The 16,391-nt window shown below is 29.3% G+C and overlaps 1 protein-coding gene across 5 annotated transcripts; it reads left to right on the forward strand.

The window, feature by feature from the left end:
• The first annotated feature begins 1,488 nt into the window (after positions 1 to 1,488).
• Positions 1,489 to 16,073, forward strand: LOC111632501 (nucleolar protein 8-like). Of its 5 annotated transcripts, none has more exons than XM_023376927.1 (6): positions 1,489 to 1,679; positions 3,196 to 3,344; positions 9,561 to 9,779; positions 10,546 to 10,642; positions 13,454 to 13,580; positions 15,970 to 16,073. In XM_023376927.1, exons 2-6 carry the CDS (start codon positions 3,216 to 3,218, stop codon positions 16,064 to 16,066), a joined length of 669 nt encoding a protein of 222 aa, XP_023232695.1. In that variant the 5' UTR covers positions 1,489 to 1,679; positions 3,196 to 3,215; the 3' UTR covers positions 16,067 to 16,073. The 5 variants fall into 5 exon arrangements, with proteins under 5 accessions (XP_023232695.1, XP_023232697.1, XP_023232696.1 ...); XM_023376929.1 differs by lacking the exon at positions 1,489 to 1,679 and adding an exon at positions 2,033 to 2,089; XM_023376928.1 differs by lacking the exon at positions 1,489 to 1,679 and adding an exon at positions 2,041 to 2,153.
• Positions 16,074 to 16,391: the final 318 nt, after the last annotated feature.

The raw sequence follows: 16,391 nt of genomic DNA on the forward strand, positions 1-16,391 counted from the left end.
GATGGGTTAATCCTTTGAGGCTGCCTGGCCTTGAGGAACTTCAGAATTTCCTATCGCTCACAAACGAAGAAAACCTCTCAGCAGAGGGTGGTGAAGCTTGCCCCGGGCGCCACTGGCAGAGGGGAGCCTAATGGTTTCCAAGAATAACAAAATTTGTTTCTGGAGGGGGAGGGGGCGCCAATATAGTGTCGCGGCCCGGGTGCAGTTATGTTCGTTACGCCATTGTGTTTATTATTACGCCACTAATGTTTACTGGCAACAAATTCTATTAAAACTCGCGGGAAAAATTTATGCATAGAAGTCTATGTTGTAAATAGTAGTAGTAGTGGTTTGGGTAGCACTGACCACAAAATTAATTTTTCATATGAATAATTTTTTAATGGAATTATTTCAGATCACAAAATTAATTTTTCAAGAGAAATCTTGGGCTATAGATTATGTTAAAAAGCATCAATTATCAGCGAAAGATCAATGGCAAGTCGATTTTACTCAAGGACTATATACTGTACTACAGTTTATATATGTAGTTTATAGACTATATGTATATACATATATATATATATATATATGTAGACTATATACTATATGTAGTTTAAAGTCCTTGGATTTTACTACCAAATAAATTCATGGATTAAGTTTTATAGACGAATATATATTAATAATTCTCAACCACATCCGATATTAGTACAAATTGTAAACATTATTATCGCAAATTAATTTTATAATTTAATAATTAAAAAGAATTTATTAAACTTTGTCTTATTTTAAGTTGTCATGTTTTAATTTACTTGGATATTAAAACAATAAATTTTTTAAAATGTAAAAGAAAATGATATAGAGTATCAAGATGTTTTATGAAAACGGAAGAAATGAATTGAGAAGTTTTCTAAATATTAAAATTATTTATAATTTTAATTTACTCAAGAAATTTTTGATCCGAAAATAATTTATAACCTGAAAAATTAATTTATTAGGTTATAAATAATAAAAGTTAATAAGGTTATAGAAAATAATTCTTCCAAACATTCACGAGACATTGTTCTCACACACGTTTAGGTCGGCCTGCGCAGTGTCAGACTGCGCCAGGAAAATCAAATGGTTTTTCAATTCTACTCCGGTGGTCGGTACAGTTCGCCAAAACTGTTAAATTCTCCCCCATAAACTACCAAGAATTATAAAGGTCAGGCATGCATGGTTACTCCTTTGAGAATTAACCTAACGAGTATGGGCGATTCTACTCAGGTGGTCGGTACAGTTCACCGAAACTATTAAATTTTCCCCCACACACTTCCAGGAATTACTCAAAATCAGGCATGCATGGTTACTCCTTTGAGGATTAACCCATCGTGTATAGCCGCCTTTTTTAAGCTGCCACCTTGACCACTCGGCCATCCGCCCGTCATAATTCCCCCAACTTGACACATCGCCCCTCCCTCCTTCCAATAGTGACGTAGTTGAGGTTATGAATTTTGATGATTGATCTTAACGGTAATTGAAAATTAGGGTACACATAACTGAAAGAGAAGTGTTTAAATATATTTCAAATAACAAAGAAAATTGTCATTAAAGAAAGAGAAATAAAATAAAATAAATTAGAATCCAATTTCCAAACAATTAGTAGGTGGCAACGCTATATCGATACACGAAAGCACGTGGATGTATGGCATGTATATTTTAAAGTGTGTTGCTCGTTTATTATTTAAAAAATAAATATGAATTTTATGTTTATATATAATTATATAGTTAAAGTAATTAATAAGGAGGATGTAGATAATTAATATTTATAATGTAAATTCCAAATGTAAATTTCCAAAGTTTAAGAATAATAATTTTATATTCTTAATTTATTTTTTTAAGATAATTGGCATTTTTTGTATCTAGACGCTTTAGAGTAAATATCACATTTATGTTTCTATAGGTTGAGTCTAATGATTGAATTCTAAAGTTATTCATATATTCGAGATCAAATACAGTAAATGTAGATTCCAATGAGTAGGAATCCTCCAGGATTGTCGGCCCCAATATTTTTCATTTTATTTTAATTATAGCTTTCTTCCGTTTATGATAAATTAGACAATATTTGCATATTGTTCGTATATACTGTAACTTACTAATACGACTTGAAGTTACAACTATTTAATAATCAAAAAATAGTAAGATCCACCAGTGTTTGAGTGGATAAAACCACTGTATACTAGTATAGTGTTTTTTGACTTTTTTCTAATAGTGGCACTCCACTTAATATTTTTTTATTGCAGCACACACACTTCTTTATCAATGTAGTTACTGTGCTTTTAGTAATTTTAGTAATACATGTAAGAAGTGTTATGGTGCTGCTCAGCACTATATTTTCTAGTTCTGGGATCCACCAGTGGCTGAATGGAAAAAAACTGAAGAATGGTAGTTGAACATGTGTTTGTGTCTTATCAATGAGTTGGCCATCTGGAATTTTCTGGATTTTCTTTAATATCTAAATGGGGGACATTTTCCCATAGAAAGACCTCTTGGGTGGCAGTCCTCCTTGACAGATCATTCAAGTATTGCATTTCCTTCTTCCAGCAATCCATTTCATGGTATTCCATGGCATCATGACATCCTGTGACATCCTGGTTGAAACTACTGCAGTAGTAGTCTGTTGTAGGTTTGCACCTAACAAACTGGATGATTGCATGGAGTTTTACTGTTTTCTTCTAATTGGTTTTCTTAACACCTAATTAAAGGCCAGCCTGCTGTAAAAGTCCTTTTAGAAGGCACATCCCCTTGGTAGATCACTTGTATGTTGCATCACCCTATTCTAACAATCTAGTCCAAAAAATGATAAGAACCCAATTAAAGAAAAAATAGGAAAAAAAGAAAAAAAAAATTAGTTATGAACAATAAAAATAATCACATTTTGTACATATTCATTAATATTGTATAAAATATGTTTACAAAATTTATAGTATTTATAAAATAATACATTAAATCAGTTTAAGAAAGACTGAATTTTAAAAATATTTAATAAAAAAGTTTGTAATAACAAAATTTAAAAAAAAATATTCTTAGAAAAATTCTAATCTTTTTAGAAATTAGATATAAGGGACTTTTATTCTCATATATATTTTTAAAGTAAAAATCTTATGTTAAGTACATTGAATAGATTATAATTTTATAATTAAATATAAAAAGTAAGTTTGAGATGATTATTTATTTCAGTTTTATTAAAATTGTTAAGTATGGAACGAACAACTGATGTCTTTGTGAATAGTTCATTATCTAACAAGAAAAGACTTTCATCACAGCAGTTAAATGAAAAGAAATATAAAGCTCAACAATATCAGATTAAAGCTGCTCTTGCAAAAATTGTAAGTATTTTAAAATTAATAACAGTTATTATTTACTTGACTTTTATTGCTTGATTATAATTTTTTATTTCTTTTCAATGTTCTAGTTGAAATTATTGAAACTTTTCTGTTTTTGTTTAATTTGAATCTTTCTAATAAAATTTATTCCAATTAAGGGTATCCATAAATTGGGGTATGTGCCTCCCTTATTTTTGGTTTTCCTTTTCCTAATTTCCAAGGGGCACCCAAATTTTATAATCAACAAACAACAGAAACTTCATGACTTATAACTAGCCTATTTTGCAAATATAAAAGAAATTATGAATGGTATTTTTCCATTGTCCCATGAAACTATTTTTATGTAGTTATTTGTTGGGCTGCAATTTTAAAAAATTGTAGACCTATAAATTCCCACTGTCATCTGTTCATCCATATGTCTTTCCTTAATCTCAAGAATGGAGTTAGATACATGAAAGATGAGACCAGATATGAAAGCTAGTGATGTACCGGATATCTGAGGGAAAAAAAGATCCATATCCTTATCCATTACTTTTTAGTGGATCTTTAACGGATCTTTTATCTTAATGAATTTTATTACTTATATGAAAATTTAAAGATAGGTAGCAATAAAATACTAATAACTTCAATTCAAATCACTTTTTATTAATTAAAATCACATATTTGGCACATTCATATTGCAAAAATTTTATCATGCAAAATTTATTTACTATCTTAAAATTTTTCCATATTACACTACTAAACTTCTTTTTTGACATTGTTTTTATTTTAATTTAACTCAACATTTTCCAAAAACACAAACGTAATCTATGCTATCTTGTGTCACACTAAACTATGAACAAAAACATGCGCAGTGCAAGTCAAAACACATTGTGTTACTAACGTAAAGTGTCAACTATCGGTCCAAGGTCACACGCACCGGTGCAGACTGAATATGAAAGTTGAGATCCGTATCCGCAGATCTAGACACTAATGATCTGTATCTGTACCCGTATCCGTGTATATACATTTTTAACGATCTGGAACATAACTAATGAAAACCTTAGGGGCTGGAGGCCCTGATTAACTATATATGAACTTTCGATGCAAATCGGAAGTCATGTTATTTCAATTCAAAACTTTCCCTGAAAGTAGTTAGTAGATGATTGGTATGAGTATTATTAAAGGAAAAGTATGATGTACAGAGGTGAGACACTATAGTACTCATTTGAAGTGGAGAGCATATATTTTTAAAAAATTGCAGCCTGGCACTGTGACAATGTCACAATAAATAATTGCTTGTTTGTTGTATGTTGACTTGTTTTCAAGGCCAAATTAACCTGAAGTGCAACCATGCCACCTTGTAGGAGTGGCATGGTTTTTTTTTTTTTTTTAAATTTGCAATTTAATGTTTTAATTAAACTAACCAACTTTTGGTTTGGGAGTTTTCATGATAAAATTTACAATTTTATGACTAAGATTTTCGGCCACGCAAACCTTGCAATGATTGTATTCTACAAATCATAAGGACATTGGTACTATATATTTGGTGCTAGGTATTTGGGCTTCTATGGTTGGGACTGCTTTGAGATTGATTGTTCGGGGAGAGATTGGGATACCAGGCTCTTTGATTGGAGATGATCAAGTTTATAATGTGGCTGTGACGGCTCATGCTTTTGTTATAATTTTTTTTATGGTTATGCCTATTATGATTAGGGGTTTTGGGAATTGATTAGTTCCTTTAATGTTAGGTGCTCCGGATATGGCTTTTCCTCGAATAAATAATATAAGTTTTTGGTTGCTTCCTCCTGCTTTTTATCTTTTACTTTCTTCTGCGGTATTGGAAAAAGGAGCGGGAACTGGTTGGACGGTCTATCTTCCTCTTTCTTCTTCTTTGGCTCATGTTGGGGTTCGGTTGATCTTACTATTTTTTCTTTACATTTGGCTGGTGTTTCTTCTATTTTAGGGGCTATTAATTTTATTACTACTATTATTAATATGCGAAGAAGTGGGATAGGATTGGATCGTCTTCCTTTGTTTGTTTGGTCTGTGATAGTTACTGCTGTTTTATTGTTATTGTCTCTTCCTGTGTTAGCTGGGGCTATTACTATGTTGTTGACGGATCGGAATTTTAATACTTCTTTTTTTGATCCTGCTGGGGGTGGAGATCCTATTTTATATCAGCACTTGTTTTGATTTTTTGGGCATCCTGAGGTTTATATTTTAATTTTGCCAGGGTTTGGAATGATTTCGCATATTGTAAGTCATCATATGGGGAAGAGGTAGCCTTTTGGTTCTTTAGGTATGGTTTATGCTATAGTTGCTATTGGTGGGTTAGGTTTTATTGTTTGGGCTCATCATATGTTTACTGTGGGTATGGATGTAGATACTCGGGCTTACTTTACTGCTGCTACAATAATTATTGCTGTTCCTACGGGTATTAAAATTTTTAGCTGGTTAGCTACTCTTCATGAGTCTTATTTTGTTTTTAGCTCTGCTATGTTGGGTCAGCACTCCTACACTTCATTTGTAGGAGTGCTGACCCAACATTGAACCATAGTTTGAAGCTTATTGCATAGTTTTCAATGCCCTTTTTTATATCTTTTGTTCTCCCTTTTTGATAGCATGTGGGTTTCACTGATTTCAATATGTAAAAAGAAAGAAAAGAATCTAGAAACTCTTATCATCATATCTGTTCTTCTTTCAGTATACTGAAAATTGTAGAAAAGATATTAAATTAATCTATTCCCAAATTAAAAGTAAAATTACTAACAAAATGTTGTGCTATTTAAAATAGATCAGACATTATAAAAATACTTCAATGTAATTCTCAATAATTTTGTATGTCATTTAGATAAGCATATAGTTTATTTAGATTTAGCATATACATTTAATTGAAATGCATAATGTGTAATTTTATTTCATTGTATAATATGGAGTGACTCCAGTTTACCACATTTTTTAAAAATTTTATATTATGAACATTTGGGTCATGGAACTGTTACAAACTGTTATATTGGGTTGTGTGAATGAAAAGTTTGAGAAATGCTGGGCTATACCACTTATTAAATTTACATTTTTGTGCTATTAGTACTATGTATATGTTGTTATATCTATTATATTAACAAGTATTTTCAAGTATCAAATATACTAAATACTTCAATATATTTATTTTATATGTATACAGTGACACTTCATTTTCGTTGATAATCTGTCCAAAAACAATCAGCAAAATCCGAAACCAATGAAAAACAAAGAAATTATTTCCATATGAATCAATGTAAATCCAATTATTAATTTGTTCTAGACACTCCAAAATACATACCTAAAACACATTTTATAGAGAATAAATGTAGTGTTTAATACTAAAAACAAAAAGAAATTAATATAAAATGAATATAAAAGATTAATGTGAAGAATAAATGAACATTTAACATGACATCTGTTCAACATCTTCAATTGTTTGCGATCTCTGTTTCATCATCACATTTATGCCTTTTGCTACATTAGCCTCCTTTATTGCTTCCTTTATCACCACAATGGAACTTTTTGTATGTTGACTTCCTATACATTCGGCTGATTTCAGTAATCTTAATGCCGCTTTTGTATTTTTCAATGATTTCTTTCTTCAACTTGATCGTGTTCCTGGCCATCTTCTTCAAAGGACTGCTGGATCTGGAAACTTCCTTTGTTCCCATGATGGAGCTAAAAGGAAAGGAAAGCAATGGAATTGTTTGGCTAGATGCGCAGGGTAATGCTCACACAATGAGAAACAACGCCACATTGATTAGGAAAATGCATAGGTCACCCTTTGTTTTCGTAAAATTAGCAGCAATGTCACAAGGGCACACTGATGAAATTCAAGGCAACTGATGAAAACCAAGACAAATTTTTCATGAAAAAATCTATGAAAACCAAAACTGATGACACCAAAGTCAAGGAAAACTGAGGTATTACTGTATATACAATTTCTGTTTTATTACATGATCTATTTAGACTCATTAAATTATACAGTATAAGAGAAAGAATTTAATTTCAGTCTGGCATATTAATATTTATTGATAATAATATGTTGTTAAATAAGTTAATTTATTAATAATGTATGTACATATACAATGTATNAAATATATTGAATAATATAGAAACAAAAAAAAATATATTCTTAGGCCGACTGGAATTCTTTCGGATAAATGATGCTCTGCTGTAATAATAATGTAATATTTTAATTAAATTATGTTAAGGAAGTATAAAAATTACTTTAAATAATTGATATTTTAATTTATCTCAGATTTGTTGTAATAACAAAATTTTACACAAATGCAATGAACTACATAGATTAATTACCATCAAAACTAAATATATTAATATTTTCAATACAGATTGTTAAAATATATTCAGATTACAATAATAACTTGCTGTACATTGGTAATTGGTTCCAGAAGACACAACTTAGTCATGTCTTTTGGAACCAATTAACTTAGAAAGTGATGTAAATCAAATAATCTCCTAAAAAACTATTTAGACTACATATAAACCCCTAATAAGCATTCCCCTTAATAAATGTATATATGTTAATTAATGCTAAGTTAAAGAAACAACAAAAAATATAAAAAAATTAAAATACCATCAGTCTTCTCTATATGACTTTTTGCTATAACAAAATTCTTGTTTTATAGCTCAGTTTGACTTATGTTTTGATAAGTTTCAATATACAACCATAAAAAATATACAATACAGGTACAGTAGAGCAGTGTTTTTCAACCTTCTTGAATAAGCGACCCCTTTACAAGTTAAAAAATTCTGGCGACCCCCCAGGGCAATATTAAAACTATGTCAGTGATTTTAAAAACTACATATTTAAGTTTCTTTCTTTTGAGACCTAAATATTGATAAAAAAAAAAACCAATTGTACTGTAAAGTAAACAGGCACAGCCTTCTCACTGAGTTTGTAGTTTTTTTTTTATTGTAGTGTAGGACCTACAAACACTTGTCTTTTTCTTTTACCTGCGACCCTCCTGTGTAAGGCTTTGCGACCCCCTGGTTGAAAAACACTGCAGTAGAGCATTGATTATCCAAATGTTGATCAACTGAAACGTCAATTAACCGAAAGCTTTCCAGACAGAAAATTTAAATTTTCACTAGTGCTGTGGTGCTGCAATCTTTGGCCATGTCATGGGCTATTCCAATATTATTTTTGTTGGTGCATGTGTTTTAACTGACAGCACTGGTGCGACCGTGAGAGGGTACTTAAGGACATGCCAGGATTTGAATGAATTTCAACATGGGATAGATTAATATATTTTTTCATACATAATCGGTTATTTGAAAATTCGACTTTCTGGACAACCCCAGTCTCCAATTGATTTGGATAATTGATGCTCTACTGCAGTGGTTCCCAATTAGTTTTTCCTGCATACCACTTCAAAAAAGAGCTCAAACTTGCATACCCCTTATATCAGAAATTCATATTAATCCATACTAATATTATAAATTCGAAGACAATTCTGTCTGTCTGTCTGTTACCTTTTCACATATAAACCACTAAACAGGTTTTAATAAAATTTGGCACAGAGATAGCTTACATGTTGGAGATAGACATAGGTTACATTTTACTGCGAGAAAATATCTTACTCCCATGAGAAAATTCAATATAATGTGGGCGAAGCTATGGGTAGACAGCTAGTGATAAATAGAATAAGTTTTTTTTTTACATTTATTACCTTTAAAATACAATTCTAATAATAATGAAAATAACATAAGGTTATTTAATTTTAATGTCTCAAATGTGCACGATTTTCTTTGCACACTTTATAAAATCTGGTTGCTTTTTGGTCAGCTTCAGTCTCAAGTCATCTTCAAGTTGAAGTTGGTGAAGATGTTTAGTTTTCATGTTTGTCATGGCCGAAAATCCGCTCTCGCAGAGGTATGTTGTGCAAAATGGTAGTAAATATTTTATTGCCACTTCATTGACATCATAAATTCTAGCCCGATTTAGAAGCGAGATATCGCAACTGATTATTAAACTCAGTGAAGTCTCATTATACTCTGCGAGAAGTCGTGTTGTTGTGCGCGAGAAATAACAGCAACAAAAATTTTCAAAATTAATTTTACGGAAACAAATTGTATTAATTGTACAATTTTTGTTTCTTGTGTAAGAATTTCATTTAGGTATTGTCACAAATGCATTTTTTTGATGAAATTTCAAGAATATTTTTAGTTATAAATAAACGAATTTGGTAGGACTGTAAGACATCTTTGAATAAAAAAGTTGTATTTGATTCAGATGAAGATGAAATAAAACAACCATCTAAAATATATAATGGTCAGCTTGAAAAAAGAAAACTTTTTGATGATTCTGACAGTGATGAATCTGAAAATGAATCTAAATTGACCAAAGAGCAAAATTTAAATGATTTGTTTCGTGTAAGAGCACAATTTGAAGGGAAAAAGGGACAAAAGGTAAAGAAATTGTATGAATATATTTGTATTTGTAACATCTGTGATTAAACTTACAGAAGTAATTTAAGTCTTGTACTTTTAAAAATGTTAGCAATTTAAAATTCTGGAAAATACTAAAATAGAGACATTATGATAAAAGTTGAAATTAAAATTAAAATATAAATATTTTTTCTTTCAATATTTTAGCAATATGNTGATGAAATTTCAAGAATATTTTTAGTTATAAATAAACGAATTTGTGCATTTGACATCATGTTGTAAATTGCCAAATTTTTGATGGTCCACCCATTATTTTTTTTGATTGCTTCATCTCATGCATTTAAATTTTAAATTGACTGATTTTAGATTGCCGCACATACCCCTTTATGCAATTTGCGTACCCATGAAGGTACACCTCCCACTAATTGGGAACCATTGCTCTACTGTATTTACTGATTCAAGCACAACATGCATCTATCATGTCTTCAAAATGCAGTAAGTAATGTGATATATTAAATGTAACATAAATTAATTGTTCATACTATACTTTATTTTATTCTTTATTTGTTATTTTATTACAAAACAAAAAAGAACAGAAATATTTTTATTATTTATGTTGAAATCAACTGGCATTTCAAACATTGTTGCAAAATGCTAATATAGTTAGTTTTGGTTTTGATTGCTTGAAAGCTGACATAAGTTGAGGTATTATTATATTAATAAATTTTATAATTCATTTTTATATGACTATTCATTTATTTAAAATCATTTAAAATATTTATTTAAGTTGTTAGAATTACAAACACGTTTTAAAAATGATGAAAGATTTCAACTGGACGAAAGATTTCTTGAAAGTGATGATGATGGTGGAAATGAAAAAGAAGGTATGTTAAATGGATGAATATTTATTGAAAATGATAACAATATACTTTACATGAATTAATAGAAATTTAAATTTCAGAAGAATTATAAAGTAATTTGTCAAATTAAAAAACCAGATAAAGGATTTTATTAATTTTCTGTATAAATACAGTATTTGATTAGTATTAGTAATGTTAATATTAGCAGTTAAAAATTGTTAGTAGTATCAACAATTAGTAGTAAATAATAATAGTAATGTTCTGTAGATTTTCAAAGAGCATTTCAAAATACTATTCTTGAAATCTGATAAATATATAGGTTAATAGAATGCAATGCATGGTAGCTTGCAATGTGCTAACCAGTTGGACTCTTAATTTTGACATCTTACAGTATCAAACAATCCATTGAATTTTTTATTGGCTTATATTAAGCAGTTTGGACAAGTGTATTGGGTTCTTGTATATGTTATTTTTAGTTTCATTCTTTTTAATATATATACAAGGTGTATCGGAATGACGTTTTAAAAATTTGGGGGATTGTAGAGGATGAAATTTTGAACGTTTTGGTTTTGACGTCATGTTAATGTCAAGTTTTTGCGTGTTTCAATGTTTTTGTAAAGTCCCTTATGTACGCAACACCTGTAGGAACAGTTCATGAGCTTACAGAGTGCATCTTTACAGCATTTAATACCATCAGAGCATGGCATCTTACAGAGGGTCGGACAAAACATGGTTCATCATTGCACATTATGTAACGAAGTTGGTGGTCGTCACATTGAACATTTACTCTAAAGTAGTGCAGCCACTGATTTGATGTACAGTTTGATTGTACTCTACTGTTTTGTCAATAAAACTTGTCATAAATACTGTATTCTGCTATTTCATTCAGCATACCGACTGCAAAGTGCAAAGTGCTGTAGAAACTTTATATCACATTTCTGGCTATGGGTTCCTTATACAGTAGACCCCCTATAACACGGGTTCCTATAATTACGATTCCTATAAGACAGCAAAAAAATTGTGACGGTATCCGTACAAACTCCTATAATTCGGTAAAACGTCATCGGGCAGCCAAACTACTTTTTGCCGTCCAGCGCCACTCTACGGAGAATTTAGGCGGGTAAATTGAGTTTACTATCGTCTGTACAGTATTATATATAAATTAGGTACTGTACATATAATTATATATTAATTATATATAAATTAGGTACTGTATATATAATTATATATTAACTTAATTTATTGTAACTTTATTATAATTATATATATACTTTCCACCATCCAGCGCCACGCTATGGAGAGTTTAGGCGAGTAAGTTGTTTACTATTGTCTGTACAGTATGTAAATTAGGTACCGTAAGTCTAATACAGTACTGTACTTTTATACATTTCTTGTGAAAGAAACATTTCTTATTCAACGGCCATAAAAATTATTTATATTAATGATGTCTCCAAAGTTCAATGAAGTTTTCGCAGAAAAATAACTTATCAGAAATTGTGGCCGTGGTTTGGTGCATTGCTCCGCGACGAAAACAAGCTTGAGCAATGGCGACGTCAAACGGTGCACACTCGGTAAGTAATCCTACAATTTTTTGTTTATAGCGTAGTTTATACGGATTATTCCCCCCAAAAAATATACGTATTTTGGAAATGTTGAGTTGAATTAGTCTAGAATCGATTAATTTTATGGAAGAAAACCTTTCAAACAGCTGTAGTCCGTAAACTTGACACGTGTCGGGCTGTGATTGGCAAGGACTCGTAAGAAATCGATTCATAAAGAACAGAATGTATCTACCGTGTTATAGGGGGGTCGACTGTATCAAAACATTCAAAATTTCATCCTCTACAATCCTACAAATTTTTAAAACGTTATTCTGATACACCCTGTATATAAAAGTGTTTAATTTGTATTTTCAATGATTATTTATAACCTTTATTAAAAATTTAACAGTTTATTTTTATTTTCAAATATATTATTATTATTTTCTAATGCCCAATTTGCATTTGTATATTACTCTGATATGCATTAACATTTTTATCTGAAAATGTATTAGAAATACTATTTATACAATATAAAAAGACTGAAGGTGACAAGCAACAATAGGAACCTTTTTAACAATTAACAAGACAAAAAGTTATGTAAAGTCAAAAATATTGATAATGTGTAGGAGGATGACAAGGAGACAGAAAATTTATTTTTTATTAAACAACTGATATATTTGAAATGACTCAAAGATATTAATTATAACTATTTGTCTTTAAATGGTAGTTACAATTATTGTTCTTATCTCATTTCACACATATCAGTAATTTAATAATAATAAAATATAAGCTTATGAATTAAAACTTCTGTCATCATTCCTTACATTATGAAAGTTTTTGATTTATGTTTATAACTGTAACAAAAGTATTAATGAGATATAATAATTAAATAAAAATATATCAGGAGTTTTTAAATAACGTGTTTAAATTTCTTTTAATGCGTTTCTACTTCATTACAAATAAGATGAGTAGAGGATTATATATGATCTATTAGAATTGGTACTTGAATTAATTGATGAATTGACTTTTATGTATTGAAAAAAGTCAATAATATCTAATATAAAAATATTTTAATAACATTGTATGTGTGAAGAAAAAATAATTAAAATGATATTTTGAAATAAATATTTATCATAATATTTTTCCATAACAGTTCACATTATTCTTTCAAATAACATTAATGATAAATGATAATGTATTTTTTAATACTTTTTTCTTAAAATATAAAATATATATTTATATTTCAGTCAATTTAAAGAAAACTAAAATACATTATAACGGTTTTTTTATTAAGGACTTGAGAAATTAGAAACCATGGATATTTTAGAAGAAAGAAAAAGGAATTTTGAAATTCTACAGAATGTTATTGGTGTGCAGTTTCCAATTGAGCCATCTAATAAAAAATTGAAGCAAAATTATAAGTAAGACTTAAAATTTTAAATTTTTTATTGATTTTTGCTTTTTGAAGTTAATAGTTTTATATTAATAGTTTAAAGAAATTCTGAAAATTTATTGAAATCAGTATATTAAAATTTGTTGGCAGAATTTAAATTTATAATAATTATTCTTATAATAATTTAATTTAAATTTAATAATTATTATAATTATTATATTTTATATAAGATGGCACCTAACACCTCCATCTAGTGCCAAATTTATTTGTAATTCATAATTAATATTTCCAAAATATAGCCTGATTATTTACAGCAACTGTGGGTGTCTATTTGATGATGAATAAGTGAATGAATTTTTATAGCATTTTCTCTAGTAATGTACTGATGTTAATTCTGTAAAATCTCAACAGAATTTTTAAATTTCTTGATGAAATGTTTCACTTGTCAGTAGAAATAGATATCACAAGGTTGAAAGTATGGAGTACAATGAGGAAGAATAATTTCAATAACAGATTTGCAGTTGCCACCATCATCTGTAAACATATTGTTAAAATGTTCCTAATCTGTCTGATCTCCCCATGAATCCAGAATCAGTAGATCCTTGTAGAGATTCTTGATTCTTACAATAATCTAGCAAATACCTCTTTGACAAAGCTGCTAAAATGGTTCCTTGTGATTTTTCCAGACTTTGATGCTGTGAAGAATATGCTTCCATGCAATTCTTTAATATCTTTAATATTACTAGTAACACAAAGTCCAAAATTTCCTTTTGGTTCTTGCATGCAAAGGAAAACTTTTGGAAGAAGTTTTTCAGAAACTTTTATGGCATATTATGCAGTGTAACTATGAGTGACTTTGTTAAAATCAACAAGAAAGACTTTTTTTTTTTTTCATATTTGGTGGTTAAAGTTTGTCATATTTCCATGTGATATTCACAACCAGTTTGGTCTGTATTTGTTGAAAAATCAGGATAAAAATTTTAAATGTTTTTCACAATTTACTTTTGGAATTTCTGTGCTTTTTTAAAATAGTAGTTAGATTTTAATGCGTTTTTTGATTTTATATACTACAAAGTATATAAATACCTTTCTCTGATGAATAGAATGAGTAGTCTTGAATTTATTAATTCATCCATGTGATGCTGTAAAGTAAAACTCTGGCCCTTCTGGGGAAATTGGACAACAGCCTCTGAAGCCCTTTGCAATAATATTCTAGTTGTCACAGGTTGCATCTGCTGTTTGGCTTCACAGAAGTGATTAAAAGTCCACTTGTCACTCATGTCAAATTTTTTTTTTACATTTCTACCTTTTTCAATTTGTTTCCTTCATTTTTGTAGGTTCTTTTTGGAACCTACAAAAATGATACCTCCATTCTTTTGAATGGTTTTTAAACTCCAATTAGGATGTTTTCTTAGTAAATTCAGAATTTTAGTTTTTGTATCAAGCGATATGTATTCTGCTTTTAATTTTTTAGATTTTGGCTCATAATCTTCACTTTCCAACACAATTGAATACAAAGTACATTATCGTTTTCTGGGATGTTTTCTTTTGTATTCACTCATTTTTGATGTACTTTCACTATTAATCAAAATCAGAGGGTAGCCAGCCATGTCCTATCCTTGTGAGACTCAGATAAATTGTCAAGAATCCACTAGGTGAAGGAAATTCAAAACCTTAGGGCAGTGATTCTCAACCTTTTTTTCGTCATGTTACACTTTTAATAATTAACAACTTTGGCGGAACACATGTTTACTTCAGTAAGTACCGCGGGACAACCGGTAATGTCATAACTGATTTTTAAACACCGTTCGTTATTTAGGTCCCATTTTCTAATCACCTTGGTAACTAGTGGCAGTTACTAGTAACACCGGTTACTATTTCCAAACGTTCCCTAGTAAGGTAGAACTGATTGAACTACTTGTTTGATGTCACATACGTGTGGGTATTCCCAGTGGCGACACACTTAAAAAATATCGCGGCACACTAAAGTGCCGCGGTACAGTGGTTGAGAATCACTGCCTTAGGGATAGATAAATTTTGTTTAAAGTATTAAGCCCTTATTACAATGAGAGAAGAGATAGAGATTCAAAGTGGGTAACAATAGCTACTTGATGATAGAAAATTTGTAAAAGTAATTGCATCACTAATTTGGAGGTTTGAGTGGCAATGTCTTTATTTATATATTGTCTCTTCAAACCTTCAAATTTAAACCTGTAAAATTTATAAATGGCTGAATATTTAATAATACTAGCTATAAGTTCATTAAAACATTTTTAATATATTTATGTTATAGTATTCTAATTTTAATTATTGAATTTATATAAACTAATATTAATTTATAATATNAATAATTAATAAGTTGATCAAAAGAAATTAAAACAATCTTGAAATAAATTTTAATGAAGTTTATATTTCAGAGATATGAATAAATTACGCTATGATCCAACAAGTGAAGATGCAAAGAAATTTGAATTAAAGCGTGAACCAAAACAAAAGGACTCATTGAAAAAGTAATAATAGATATTTTAAAATAAATTTTATAATATATGTATAATAAATTTTAGATTATTTAATAAAATTTATAGGTATAGTTTTTATGCTAATTAATAATTTTAAAAGTTTATATTAATTTCATAAACAGATTTACTGTTTTTAATTGTAATATCAATAAAAGTAAATGTAATTTTGTGAAACATACTGGATAATACTGTTAATATTGTAGTCAATTTTTGATTATAGTCACATTTTTAATCATTACATTATTCAATTAAAAATTAAAAGTTGCACAATGTAAAATCCTAATTATAAGAGCTAAATATTTAAATCATTCACCAAATCA

This window comes from Centruroides sculpturatus, unplaced genomic scaffold, assembly GCF_000671375.1.
Source record: "Centruroides sculpturatus isolate CEXI.00-Female unplaced genomic scaffold, Cexi_2.0 scaffold752, whole genome shotgun sequence".
Lineage (NCBI taxonomy): Eukaryota > Metazoa > Arthropoda > Arachnida > Scorpiones > Buthidae > Centruroides > Centruroides sculpturatus.